Here is a 13,782-nt window from a genome sequence, read left to right as displayed (position 1 = left end):
CCACTTCTTACCTTTCTCTGTGTGATTAATGACTTTCTGCCAGACTTGAAATATAGCTAATGGGTCCAGTTGAATAAAATGGTTTACCTGACCACAGGGAAAGCACTTATTTTAGCTATACATATACAACAGCCGAAATGTATTTTAGCTGGTATTAAGTGTTGGATGCCAAAATTAAACAGGACTAACTAGAAGAAACAATCAGTGGTAATTAAGTGGGAAAAAAAGAAATCTTATTATATAGGTCATGTCATAAGGGAATTTGGGCTTATAGCTGGTATCATCGAGAGCCAGACAAACTCCTCCTGTGGTTGACGCCCAAAATAAAACATTTACTTTTGTCACGCATATTCTTAAAAACACATCCACAAGGTGTAAGAATACTGCAAAGCATGTAAATCTGGACACAGTTCACGTGGTTATAAGCCAACTAGGTAAAACAAGACAAGCCCGGCGGAGCGTGGCGCGCGCGCTTGGCGGGGGCGGGGGAGCGCATTCCAGGCGGGGGAGCGGACCCTTCGAAGTAGGATGCCAAACGGATTGCATGGCGGCACGATGCACGTGATTGTGCGCGTGCTCGCCATGCAATCCGCTTTTGGGAGCACTTTTGGGAGCCCCTTTACTAGAGTCTCGCTGAGCGATCGTTTACGTGATAGCCAGCGAGACTTAAAAACCATTCACCAGTTCATTTGAATATAGGGTCAATTTATCCACAACTTTGGAGAAAACTCCAGTTCACCGTGCCACAAGCAGAAGTAGTTTGCATTAATGTTTGTTACTGCTACAGCAGCTCCATAAATGGGTTTGAATTTGAAAGGATTCGATCATGCTCTGTTTACAGGAAACTTGGACCATCAGAACAAGAAATCTAACAGGATGCCCGGGACCAGGCATCGGGTAGAAATTCTACCTGCAAACATTGTCCTTGAAACAGCGAATATAAAGTTTGCGGAGAACCGAATCACTAGCTGGTAGAGTATGGGCATTAACCCCTTCGACGCGCTTGACGGAACGGTTCCGTCATGCACGTCGGTTGGGCTGTGCTTATGACGGAACCGTTCCGTCATGGCCCCGCCCGCGCACGGAATCTTCAGCGTGGCGCGGATATCCGCGCCGCGCTGAAGGGGTTAAGGATTCCTAAAACCATGAATAGGTGCACTTGCAGAGGTGGAACAAAGAAGATCAATGTGCTCAGAAGAAGGGTGGTAACTTTCAACTTAAAAAAAATGTAAAGTATGAATTTTCCTCGATGCAACCCTAGTGTCTCCAATCTATCCATTCCATCAATTCTACATGACAATCAGCACAAACCTGTAGAGATGTAAGATGCTTTGCCAACTTAATACTGACCTTGTCCTTACTCCTTTGCTAAAGACCACGCAAGGTAACTTTTTCTACTACTTCTCCCTGCCTTCCTTCTCACAGCAAGCGGACCCTTAGAAAGGTGAACTTTTCTGAATCAAGTCCTTGAATTTCTGATAGTTTGCTCAGGATAAGACACTGAAAGAAAGCTTGCAAGCCCTAACATGGCTATCTGTTTCTTGATGGTTAATTTGGTAATGACTTTCATAGAGCACTGTACAGCTTGAAATAATTCTTTCTGCAGGTCATTTTAGACCCAGCACTGGATCTTACAGGCTTACATTGTACAGCTTGAAAGGTTTCTCTCTGTGGGGGCATTTTAGATCAAGTCCTGATCTCATAGGTTTGAGAAATATTTGCCTGAAGGCTTCATCTTAGATCACATTCACTGTATCATGGCATTTTGGTGTTGTGTTTTTTACTGACAAGAACAGAACTAGTGGATCTGGCGATCTGAAACAACACAAAACCCCAGCTACCATAGGACATTCCCTGTCACCTGAGGTCCAAGTATAGCAGATGCATGAATAGAATGTTATGCTATGTAATGCTATGAATAGAATGTTATTGCCAGACTTCCAAAGGGTGAATGAACATGTAAGACTTCTCAGGGATTGATGAGTACTAGCAGATACCCACAGACCAGTAGACACAATAAGAAACCAAAGACTAAAAGACTCAACCAGAAACCCAATATTGAGCAGTAACAAGCACCCAGAGCACACGGACAGACATTCCGAGTTTCGAATTTATTAAAGGGCTTTCAGCCCACAGTACAAAACATGGCTTCCTTTCACACGTATCATTAAAAAGATAAAACATATTAAAATAAGAAAAGTTAAAAAAACAACCTCAAAAACCAAACGAAATAAATCATTTCAGATTAATAACACTAAAAGGAAATAGGTGCATAGGCTATAAGCACACAATAACACTATAAATATACAATTTAAGTGTCCAGGAGTTTTTCACGAATGTCCCAAGTATGCAACAAATATAAGCCTGTCACTTTGGTTACATGGCTCTCTAGGTCACCCAGCAAGAAAAATATTTGGGCCACCGTGTCCTCAAGCTGCTCTTTGCAAAAGACCTTAGTTATTGTGTTGAATCTGAACTTACCAGATGTCTTCACTTTCCTGTGAGCTGTACCAGATCATTGTCTCCAACACAGCCACACTTTAGGGTCTATGTATAAGAAAGTGGCGGAGTGCGGGTTAGCTCCAAAATTGCTAATGCCGTGCTTTGTCACTTTAGAAACGCAGGGATCAATCAATCAATAAGGGAATTGTAAGCGCGCTACTCACCCGTGAGGGTCTCAAGGCGGTGGGGAGGTGTATGCCGCTCCGTTCAGCGGAAGAGCCAGGTCTTGAGGGTCTTCCTGAAGGTGTTCAAGGAGGGGGCGCATCTGATGTCTGCCGGTGTCTCGTTCCAGGTCTTGTTGTGCAGGCACTTGTAGGCTTGAGTGAGGATTTTGAAGGTGACTCTCTTCTCCACAGGGAGCCAGTGGAGTCGCCGCAGGTGTTGGCTTGTGTGTTCGTGCCGGGGGATGCTGAGGACGAGTCTAGCCGCGGTGTTCTGTATTGTTTGCAGTTTGCGGAGTAGGGACTTGTTGATGCCAGCGTGGAGTGCGTTGCTATAGTCGAGTTTGCTGGTGATGGTGCGTGGGTGACTGTTTTCCTCAATTCGGGGGGGGGGGAATCCATTTGAAAGTCTTTCAGAGGACGTGGGGGGTGATGAAACAGCTAGAGGTGACAGCGTTGACCTGCCGGTTCATGGTGAGTGATGAGTCGAGTACGATGCCGAGGTTCTTGACATGGTCTGAGGGGGTAGGTGGGCTTCCGAGGGCAGTGGGTCACCAGGTGTTGTCCCATGCTGAAGGGGTGGTTCCAAGGACGAGGACTTCTGATTTCTCGGCGTTGAGTTTTAGGCAGCTGTTGGTCATCCAGACTGCCACTTCCTGCATTCCGCTTTGGAAGCTGAGTTTTGCGGTGGTGGGGTCTTGGGTGTCGTCGGCATGGGATACAATGTTGAGGCCGTGTTGTCGGACGATGTCTGCGAGGGGGGCCATGTAGATGTTGAAGAGGGTCGGGCTCAGCGATGACCCCTGTGGTACTCCCCAGGTGATGTAGGTGGGGGTGGAGAGGAAGGGCGGTAGTCTGATCCTTTGGCTTCTTCCGGTGAGGAACAAGCGGATCGTAGAGTGTTCTGATCTTGAGGTGGAAGAAGGTTCCGAGCTTGTCGCAGAGGTCCTGGAACGAGGTGATGTCTGCGGCTTCGCTGCGTGGGTTGGTGAATTCCTGGATGACGTTGAAGAGTTCCCTGGAGTTGGTGAGGATTTTGTTGTGGATGAAGTTCTTTTTGGTTGTTCTGATTTGGTTGTGGTAGTCCATCATGGCGTTCTTGTAGGTGGAGTAGCTGTCGGTAGTTTTGGTATTCTTCCAGTTCTTTTCCAGGCGTCTGCAGGTGCATCTGGCTTCTTGGAGGTTGGTGGTGGACCAGGCGGCTTTTCTGGGGCGTTGTTTGCCAGGGTTGCAAAGTAGGGCAAGCTCGTCTGCGCAGTTGGAGATCCACGTGTGGAGTTCCCTGGCTGCGGTGTTTGCGTCGGATGCCCAGGTCTGGTTGTCTCGGAAGAGGGTGGAGTTCAGTTGCTCGTTGGGGATCTTGCTCCAGTTCCTTCGTGGTGGGCGCGGGGCTGGTTAAGGTGTTTTGGGTTTCTTGACGGTGAAGTGGGCGCAGTGGTGGTCGGTCCAAGGTGGTTGTGATGTGTGGTTGAAGTGGACGCTCTTTCCTGCAGTGAAGATGGGGTCAAGGGTGTGCCCTGCCCTGTCTGTCGGTGTGTTGACTCAAATGTTGGCAAGGTTGTCGCGGAGGATGGTGGAGTTGGGGTCGCTGGGGTTGTCGAGGTGGAAGTTGAGGTCTGCAATGAGTATGTAGTTCGTTGATGCGATGGTGTGGGGTGTGGTGCGATCAAGTCAGTGATGGTGGTGGCGAAGGGTGTCCTGGAGCTGGGGGTATCTGTAGATGAGTGTCCCACCGAGTGTGGTTTTTGGACTGGTCTTGATCTGGAAGTGCAGGTGTTCGGCGGAGGGGAGGGTCTCGCTGGAGGTGGTGAGGCGGAGGGTGTTTTTGTGGACTATGACAAGGCCTCCTCCCGAGTGCTTGGGGCGGTCCTTCCTCTGGATCTTGTAGCTGTCCGGGATGGCGGTGTTGATGTCGGGGGCAGATGCGGTGTTAGTCCAGGTCTATGTGAAGAAGGCTAGGTCGAGCGAAAGAGAGTCGAGTAGGTTGCTTGTGTACGGAGTGCACGTTGATGAGGATGCAGCTGAGGGTGTCGTCGGTGTTGGTGGTCGGAGTGGTGGTGAAGGTCCGGCGGCAGCGGAGGCAGGAGAACTGGCCGTGGGTTGTGTTCGGTGAGGCTAGCTTGCAGTCTGTGTGTCTTCCGGGGTTCCGGCTTCCATTAAGTAGGGGAGGGGGATGGGACTGGATGTAGGGAGGTGGAAGTGGGGGCTGTGTCGGGGAGAGGCCGCAGGGGCAGCAGCGGCGGGAACCGGCGGGGGGAAGAAAATTAAAAAGAACAGGGGAAATAATTTAACTATCGGCAGCAGGAAGAAAAAGAAGAAAATGGGCAGAAGGAGGAAGAAAAGACAATAGGCAGCAGGAGGAAGCACCTAGCGTGCTAGGGAGGGAGCAACTCTGCTCACCTCTGAGTGGGAGCGGGCTGCAGATGTGAACCCTGCTCCGGGGAGGCGCTCTGGACTGGGCGATGCGGCGGAGAATGCGGAGCTGCAGGGGCGAGTGCTGGCCTGGACCGAGGTCAAGGTTTCACCGTTAAGGGATGCACCGTATTTACAATAATACGGTGCACCCTTGCCTTTCTCCCTGCACTAGAGCTAAATTCAGCTGCCTAGCGCCAACGCACGCAGCCTTGCACAATAGTGCAAGGGTGCCTGCATTGCGGGAATGATTATTTATGTGCAGGAAGGTGTCACTTCCTGCACATAAACAATCCAGAAAGGCGATTTGTACCTTCTATGTGTGCAGCACACATAGAAGTTGCACATCGTAATTTGTTCTTATGGTGTCCCTTCCAGCACATAAACTGTAATTCATGGCAATTTGCTGTTTCTATGTGTACTGCACAATGCAGCACACATAGAAACAGCAAAAACAAGGAGAAATTAGGCGTTTCGCCATGTTAAGACCAGGTTTTTTCCTAATTTTGGCACTGCCTCATATTAATGCCACCCTTGTAAATAGGGGGCAGTGTCAAAATCAATGGGTGTTGCGGCGGAACGCCCATCGCAACACCCATTGCCCAACCCTTTCACCCTAAGTGTAGAGTGAAAGGGGGCCTTATTTACAAGGCGGTGTTAAGCCAAGTTAAGTGGCTTAACGCCACATTGTAAATAAGGAGAAGGGTTTATTGCAACAGGAACGTCCCTAAAAGTGACGTTCCTGTGGCGATAGGTGCTTGCAAATATGCCCCTTTGTTTTTATTTACAACAAGAGGCCCCACACCTTAAAAGTTCCAGGGTCTCTCTTAGTTATTTTTATACCACACTTATACCAATCTACACACAGAGCACCTCCACTAACACTTCCTCATGGCATCATATTTTAAAATACCTCGGCCAAAGAGCCCCCTCGAGAGGCCCGTTGGGCATTGCAGGGCTGGTACAACGAGGAGTTGCCTGATGATGAAGCATGACACCCATGGGTGTGTGAGGGCTCTTGCTTTTGAGCAATCATATCCCCCCGATCTGCTTGCTCAGACCCCTCCCAACCTACTGCCTTTTCAGATTCTTTTAGGAACTGCATACTCCACTTGTATTCATGTAAATTTAGAGAGCTTGTATGCTGGACCTAGACGCGCTCCCAGTACCCCCATGATTGTTATCTTACCATAAAAACAGCAGAACAGCATAAAATATTCCACATCCTCTTTTTCCCTGCAATGACAGTCGCCCGGAACTGCTGGATTACATCTGTTCTTGGTTGAGTTCAAAAGCTTATCTTCATCTTGCATTCTTCGTCAAACCAACCCATATCACAGATTTATTGAAAGTGCAAGATCTCGAAAAAGTGGAGTTAGGGATTTCAGCAGAAGGTCATCAAGGGGTAATAAAGTCACCTCGCTTGTGCCAGTCAATATCTCTCTCTGAAGGTCTAATGTTGAAGAGTCCTGTTTCCACTCTTCAGTCTCAGATTGAAACTTGGAATTCCACTTTATTCTAACTTGACCCCAAAAAATCCCAGGTGTTGTTTAGGTTCTGCATTTCACTAGGCTTGGTGCAAGCATTGTTTTTTTACCTCTAATAGTAAAGGATTGTGGTCACTTTACAGTTTGCATTTTACCTTCAAACCTGTGCCAATCTGTCATCCTGATCAGGATGTAATCGATTACAGACTGTGCTCTATGGGCGTTATATGTGGGCATGGTCCAGTCTTCGTCTCATTAGAATTACGAGCCGAGATGAGGCCCTCAGCAAAACAAAAGCGGGCTAGACATTGTCCTTTAACATCTTTGTTTGTAAAAGCATGTTTGATTAGAAGAATTAAAAAGAGCATGTAGTATTCCTTCAAAGTCTCATCATCGTTTCCCCATTTACCCATCTTGCAGTTTAGGTCACCACAATGAGGTGGACTATCTTGTGCTCAGAAAGAAAATACAATGCCTCCTTGATGCCCTTTAAGATTTCTTTGAACCCTGCCAGCTTCTGTGTTGCATAAATATTTATTATTCACAAAACGAAATGGTCTCTGAGTTGGGTATTAACGACTTGTAAGTCCCCGTGAGTCCCATCCCATGTTTTGGAGGGTAGGCATATATCTGTTCTGCATGATACCTGCATGACACCTCTATTTCTTTTTTTCACCAGCTCATTAGCATACTTCGAATAAGTAATATATCCAAGAATTTCCCTAGATGTGTAGCCCAGGTTTCCTAAACTATGATTAGGCCCTAAGATCATAAGTAGTATATGAGGTTTCATCACCAAGTTTCTAAAGAGCTCCTGCAATACTCCAGGAGATAATTGTGCGGTTTGAATCAATATCGCGCAGATCTTGGATGCTACGTCCGTGGCTCAAAGGTAGGCAATCATGTTTATGTTTTCTGAAATGCCGACAGTGTGGAAGGCTGGGCAGTCATTTCCTTCCGTAGATATATATCTGCCTGGGGGGAGTCTCGTAAACCGACATGCAGCTACACAGGTTTACTGGAGGATTTACTTTCGTTGAGCACTTCTTCTTGGATTGATATGCTTCCTGCCTGGGGCCTCCTATGATGTGGCCAATGAATAGGTCTGTGTAACTGAATTTGCCACTGGGCCTAGCACTATTCTGGTGACTGAGGTGGTTAGTGAGTGGTGCCGACTTGATCATGTACTCTATTAGACTTGTACTCCCAGTCCCCGCGAGAATGCAGCTGGAGTTGTGCTCGGAGGTCAATTGGTGAACGTTTTACTATTGCAGATCATACTTTTTTACTATGTTATTGCTGAGCTTATCAGTCAGCCATTCATACCTTTTATTTCTCAGTGCCTCACGTCATTTGTTTCTGGTTACTGTGGGCAAATTACAAATAGCAAAATTCCTTCAATCTTTTATCCAATTTGACACCTCTTTATCTAGGCTTTCTCATCATTTGTCTTGGGGCAAAACTAATAATTCTGAAACCAATTACGAGAAAGCCCAAGACCAACCTGTTCCCCCCTTATTCATCGTTTGAAAAGTAGTCCAAACTGTCTGTTGGTTAATGGTATGGGCGTGGGGGAAAGTGGCCTTATGCAATGACTCGATTATTCTGAGCGAGAGTTGCTAGAGTAGCTCCATTGTCATTATTCCCAGCCTCCTTTGCGATAGACTAATCAGTCTGTGTGACCGGTGCTGTGTTAAAGTCCCTGTTATTTGCCAGATATCAAAGTGTGGAGGGATGATACACTCTTTTACAAATGCAGTTTTTGCCCCTTTTCATTAGCACAGTCTGTTTGAGCGCTTTGATTTCCTTCCTCAGTTCTAACATTTTGTGGATGAGTTCATTTATCGTATCTTGCAGCACTGCACAATTATGTTTTCCACCTGGCCTTGTCTGCGTTGAGTGGTGTAATATCTCGGAGGACTTTCGTTGATCCAGCATGCTTGTTATATACTTCTTTCTCCTTTGAGGATGCTGTTTTCAAATCAGCAGCTATGTTTGTAATGCTTCCGAGTTGATGAGTTTCTCTGTCTTGGCTTGGGCAAATTCCCTTAAGTCTTTCTTTCCTGCCAATGGTTGCGACCATTACTTTACACAGTGCCGAACTGGGGGTCTCCTGGTGTTTGCCTCCCTGTAGCAGCCAATGGAAAAAAGTTTTTTGTTGTTGTAATTTTCCGGGTTGATTTCTGCCAGGATCGGCGATAAAGCACCTATATGGAAGGCAGATACAGCAGGTTCGGCAGATGCATAAGATATGGAAGATTGGTTGCAGACGAGGAGAAAGGTTTCGCCTGGAGGTTCAACTTGGAATGCTCACTTAAGGAGGCAATACAAGTTTCCGGGAGTTGTCGCTGTTGGGAATCCCTTACCTTGTGATTCTCCTCAACGGATTTTCTAAAGTTCAGCTTTGTGGTGGCATTAGTGCAGTCTACTACCAAATCCCTTCCATGAGCGACATCCACAAAGAAAAATTTTACTACGCTTGTCAAAGAAAAAATGTGGGGAGACACAAAGGACATCTCCTAGGTCCTTATGGCTGCTTTTAAGACCACTAAGCGTGCCAAAAGGAGAGCCACTGATAAGATCTGTTCCTGGGACTCTGGAATCCTCTTCACCATCCTTTTCTCCAAAGCGACACCCTGAGATGGTAATGCAATGTTTCTTTTCCTCTGTCTCCTCACTTATCCAACTGCAGGCCTATTCTGATGCACTGTCCTTCCAGACTCTTGCTCTTACTATGAGTCTTACTTTGGGTCTCCTAGCATGTCCTGACTCCAATTAGACGAGTGAAGCGGACCAATGATGAAACTCTGCTTTCACTAAAAGTCCTTTGGGATCTGCTAGGGCGCTTTGATGATCTAGAAAAGTGGTCACCTGAGACGGTTGCTTGCTATTTGTGTTCACAACCACAACGCCATGCCCTTCTAACCTTGACTTCTGGGTTCAACTTGGCCAGTACTTCAGAAAGCTTTTCTGACTGAGACACAGAGTCTGTGTGGAGGAGGCACCAGCTAAACCCGAACAGCCCCCTCTCTTGTCCCAGGCACTCTCCTACTACGTCGAACAGACTAGGAGATGGAAAAAGGAAGTGGGCAGCTCAGGGTGCATAGCAATAATGAACTACACAGGTAGCAATGAAAGGAGGAGCAAGATCTATCTTGCAGAGTGTATTATGTCACGAGGCTCTATAGATGCGATAATATCTATTCAAAAGGATTATCCTGTGCTTCCTATACGCCAATACAGCCAAAGAAGGGGTAACGCACTATTTTTTACTCCCCTCGCACAATCTGGCACCCATCAAAATGTCACCTCAGCCCTGCTCACAATACGGCCTGTATCGGCTTATGTGGACTTATGCAGAGGAAAAGCAGGGAGCTGTGAGCGCAGCTTGCAAGCCCCATCAGCAGCTATGCCGACTGCCTACGCTCACCAAGGCTCGCCGCAGCATCATGCAATGCTTAGCATGCTGACGCATCTCTATATCATTCTGTAGATGTAAGGGCATTGAAACGAAAGTTAAGGACCCAGAGACATCCAGAGGTAAATGGTCACTATCAAACACCAAGGGGCATATTTACAAGCCCCTATCACCACAGGAACGTCACTTTTGACGATGTTCGGTTGGCGATAGGGGCTTCGCCTTATTTACAAGGCAGGGTTATGCTACTTAAGGTGGCTTAACGCCGCATTGTAATAAGGCACCCTTTCACGCTGCACTTAGCATGAAAGAGGTGGGCAATGGGTGTTGCGGTGGGCATTCCTCTGCAACACCCATTGATTTTGACGATGCACCCTATTTACAAGAGTGGCATACATAGGAGGCAGCACCAAAATTAAGACCAGGGAAAACCAGGTCTTAACATGGCCAAACGAGGAGAAATGCTTTATTTCTCCTCGTGTTTGCTGTTTCTATGTGTGCTGCATTGTACAGTACACATAGAAAAAGCAAAACACCATGAATGATTGTGTATGTGCAGAAAGGTGTCCCTTCTTGCACATAAATAATTGTTAAAGAAATGACAATTTGCTACTTATATGTGTGCTGCACAATGCAGCACACATAGGAGTTATAAATCGCTATTTGTGATTATGTGCAGGAAGGAACACCTTCCTGCACATAAACAATCATTGCCCCCAAATGCAGGCACCCTTACACTATGGTGCAAGGGTGCCTGCGTTGGTGCTAGGCAGTTGAATTTAGCTCCAGCACTAGGGGAAACGCACAGGGGCATCTTATCTTTGTAAACCCGGTGCATCCCTATGTTTTCAGAATGGTGGAACGTGGCGTTAGCAACTTTAACCCCACGCTCCGTCATTCTGCTGTACATATGCCCCCAAGTGATCAATGAACTTTGTGAGGTACTCCAAAGAGTGAAGCACCCAAGCGCCTCTAAAGTTTGGTCACTATTAGAAATCCAGAAAGAGAGGGCTGTTATCGGACAGCCACAGTGTGAAATGAACAACAGGAATCAATATACACCAGTCACAGGTCTACACTAACAAAGTGGGTATTATGTCTGTCATGTTTTAAAAATCTAATGTATTGTGATTTGGGGATACTTGTGAATTGAGGAATCTTGAAAATGCAGGAATATTATGTTCCAGATAACTGTTAGAATGCTTCCTGGAAGCAAGGAGACAAACAGACAGACAGACAGACAGACAGACAGACAGGCAGGCAGGCAGATAGACATACACACACACAGAATGACTGATTCACTGCAAAGAAAACAGAAGCTCTCCCTTGGCTTCACTCACCCTCGGCTGCAGGTTGAACCACACAGGCTGTGTCTGACTCCAGTCCCATGAGCTCAGCTCAATCTCCACCTCGCCCATGAAGAGGTTGCGTCCTAGAGAGTCGTGATGCCAGACGGACAAGTTTAAGATCCGGCTCTGAAGATCAGGCTTGTCAATCTTGTACTGTTGAATGGAACAATGGGTCTGTTAGCATAGTACACTACTGCAGAACACAGTCACTTGAGGGTGATGTAAAGAGGGAGCTGGACAATAAGAGGCGGGGTATTTGGTGGAGTCTCAACAAGGTGTACCTTCGCTACATCGCCTGACCTTTACATCCCGTCTGCTACACAGTGAAAACAACTACATTGTGGGTCACTATATTCCTGATATCTACATTGTGTGAGGGAAGTCATAAAATTCAAATTGAAGGCATGGTTATTCATCCTTGGGCCAGGACTATTAAAGTAATTTCAATGTGAATAATGAAAACAAGTGAAAAGAAGCTTCATAAGTACATACACAACTTAAATAAAATCATATTTTATTGTATGGATTTAATTTTAAATGGCTTAAAAAGGTACAGGTTAGGTATTTAATGCAAATATTTAAAAATGATATGGTTAAGATTTAAATTAGGAAAAAAGAAATTAAAATGTAAAAGGATACAATAGGGTATTGTGGTAAAATCATAATGAATCCAATAATCCTTTCATGGAAAGATGTAGTTAATTCATATTAATAATTTCCAAATAATTACAAACATTTAAAGGATAAGGTAAAGTTTCTCATTTAATTACAACTTTGAAAAATATATAATAGGGTTAAATTAATAACCTGAATACTTAAATGTGATTCAATATCTTACGTTTTTAGGCCATTACACTGAAATAATTGTATAATAATTATCTTTAGATGCCAAGTTAGGCATTACATTAAATTACAGGAAACATTTAAAATAAGCAATAGAGATTTTTTTTTAATTTAAAAAAAAAGCCACAATAAAAATTAAAACAATCACTGTAAAGGTAGGTTAGGAGTTGGGACGATGTAGAAGGTTAAAGAAACATGTGAATGTTATCTGGACAATGCATTTGTCCAAGATGGGTGGTTTGCAAATGAACAGAGTCAAGACATACTGGGAATCAAAATACAAGGCAGCCATAACGTGCATCGGTAAGCACATACGGAGACATCAAGGCACAGAGATTTGACAGCATAAATATAAGTCTGGAGTCAGTGCATAAGGAGATTATGAGCGAATCCGGGCACACTGAGTAGCTTATGAGGGAATCTGGGCAAAATGAGGAGCCTGGATGCATGGGGAGTCAGAGTCGGGACAAACAGCGAGTCTAGACACAGGGAGAGAGTGTAAGAGTCGCAATCTGTAAGAAACTGCAAAACATATCAATCCAATGCATAATAAAGGAAGTGCTCGGGGGCTTGGTCACCACCGAAAGTAACCTCTCAGGTGCTCACCTGTGCTAGTTTGCCTGCCTCCTCAAATGCTGATAGGTTATGTCTGAATTTTCACGCTTTGTGCTTAACCTTTGAGGTACTAATAAATGAGTAAGCGGTCACTCACCATTTGTGCTCAACTAGTAAGATACCAATAAATAATGTGGACTTCTACCAACAATAGTGAAGCAACTGTGCAATGGGCCCAAATACAAATTATGAAAATGGACTCTCCCTCTCCTAGGTTAAGTAGTGAAAAAAATAGTTATAACTGTGGTGAAGTGGACTTCTTATATCATTGAGCCCCATTGTGACTTCAGCCGTTGCACAATTGTTAGCCACGCCCATTCACTGTGCTCACTCCGCGCAGGTGCTAATGGGTACCGAGAGGTCAAAATGACCAATGTGTATGCTATATGTGGGCCTTAAAAACAGGTGTCCTGGGCTGTAGGGAAATACAACTGTTCACTAAGAGGGTAACGCCTCTTATAGGCTGGCAGCTTCCATTTCTTCCTTCAGAAGAGTCAAGTCATCATTTCTAAAATTCTACCATGAAAGTGGAAGAGGCAGCTATCCCAACCCAACCCATCACCAACATCTCTCAGGGCCTCGCACAAGACTGGTGGCTCACCTTGAGCGTCTCATTAAAGAGCGGGTCCAGACATCTCTTTTTCACAGCTGTCTTCCGCTTACTGGCAGAGGACTTATCTGGCAAAAGGTAGGTCTTCACATAGCTGGAGAGAAAGCAAGATGAAGAAAAGACAAGATGCAGGTCAAACATAGAAGAGAAGAAGTGCATTGGAAGAGATTAAGCTACACACTGTCTTCAACACTTTAACCTAAGTTACACCATTATAGCGATACCCTCAGATCCTTGAGTGTCCAAATCTAGCAGACCAGCTTACGAGAGAAACATTGTGGGGACATCTATGCTGCTCTCCACATTCAACATGTGTACCAAGTAAAGCACATATCTGTGTTATCAATAATAACAATGAAGACTGCAACAGTCAAGAGACACTGCA

At 45.5% G+C, this 13,782-nt stretch overlaps 1 protein-coding gene across 3 annotated transcripts in view; it reads right to left on the bottom strand.

The window, feature by feature from the left end:
* The window catches only part of SYTL1 (synaptotagmin like 1), a 329,086-nt gene that overhangs the window by 41,579 nt on the left and 273,725 nt on the right, over window positions 1-13,782 (bottom strand). For all 3 annotated transcript variants that reach the window (XM_085645622.1, XM_085645621.1, XM_085645623.1), the window contains exons 10-11: window positions 13,389-13,491; window positions 11,321-11,482 (exon numbers count right to left, since the gene is read on the bottom strand). In XM_085645622.1, coding sequence (XP_085501748.1) covers window positions 11,321-11,482; window positions 13,389-13,491 — 265 coding nt within the window. The remainder of the gene's footprint in view (window positions 1-11,320; window positions 11,483-13,388; window positions 13,492-13,782) is intronic.

The sequence above is a fragment of the Triturus cristatus genome, chromosome 3_1 (genome assembly GCF_964204655.1).
Source record: "Triturus cristatus chromosome 3_1, aTriCri1.1, whole genome shotgun sequence".
Lineage (NCBI taxonomy): Eukaryota > Metazoa > Chordata > Amphibia > Caudata > Salamandridae > Triturus > Triturus cristatus.
Note: the sequence above shows the minus strand (reverse complement) of the source record. Positions and strands in the feature narration are given on the sequence as shown.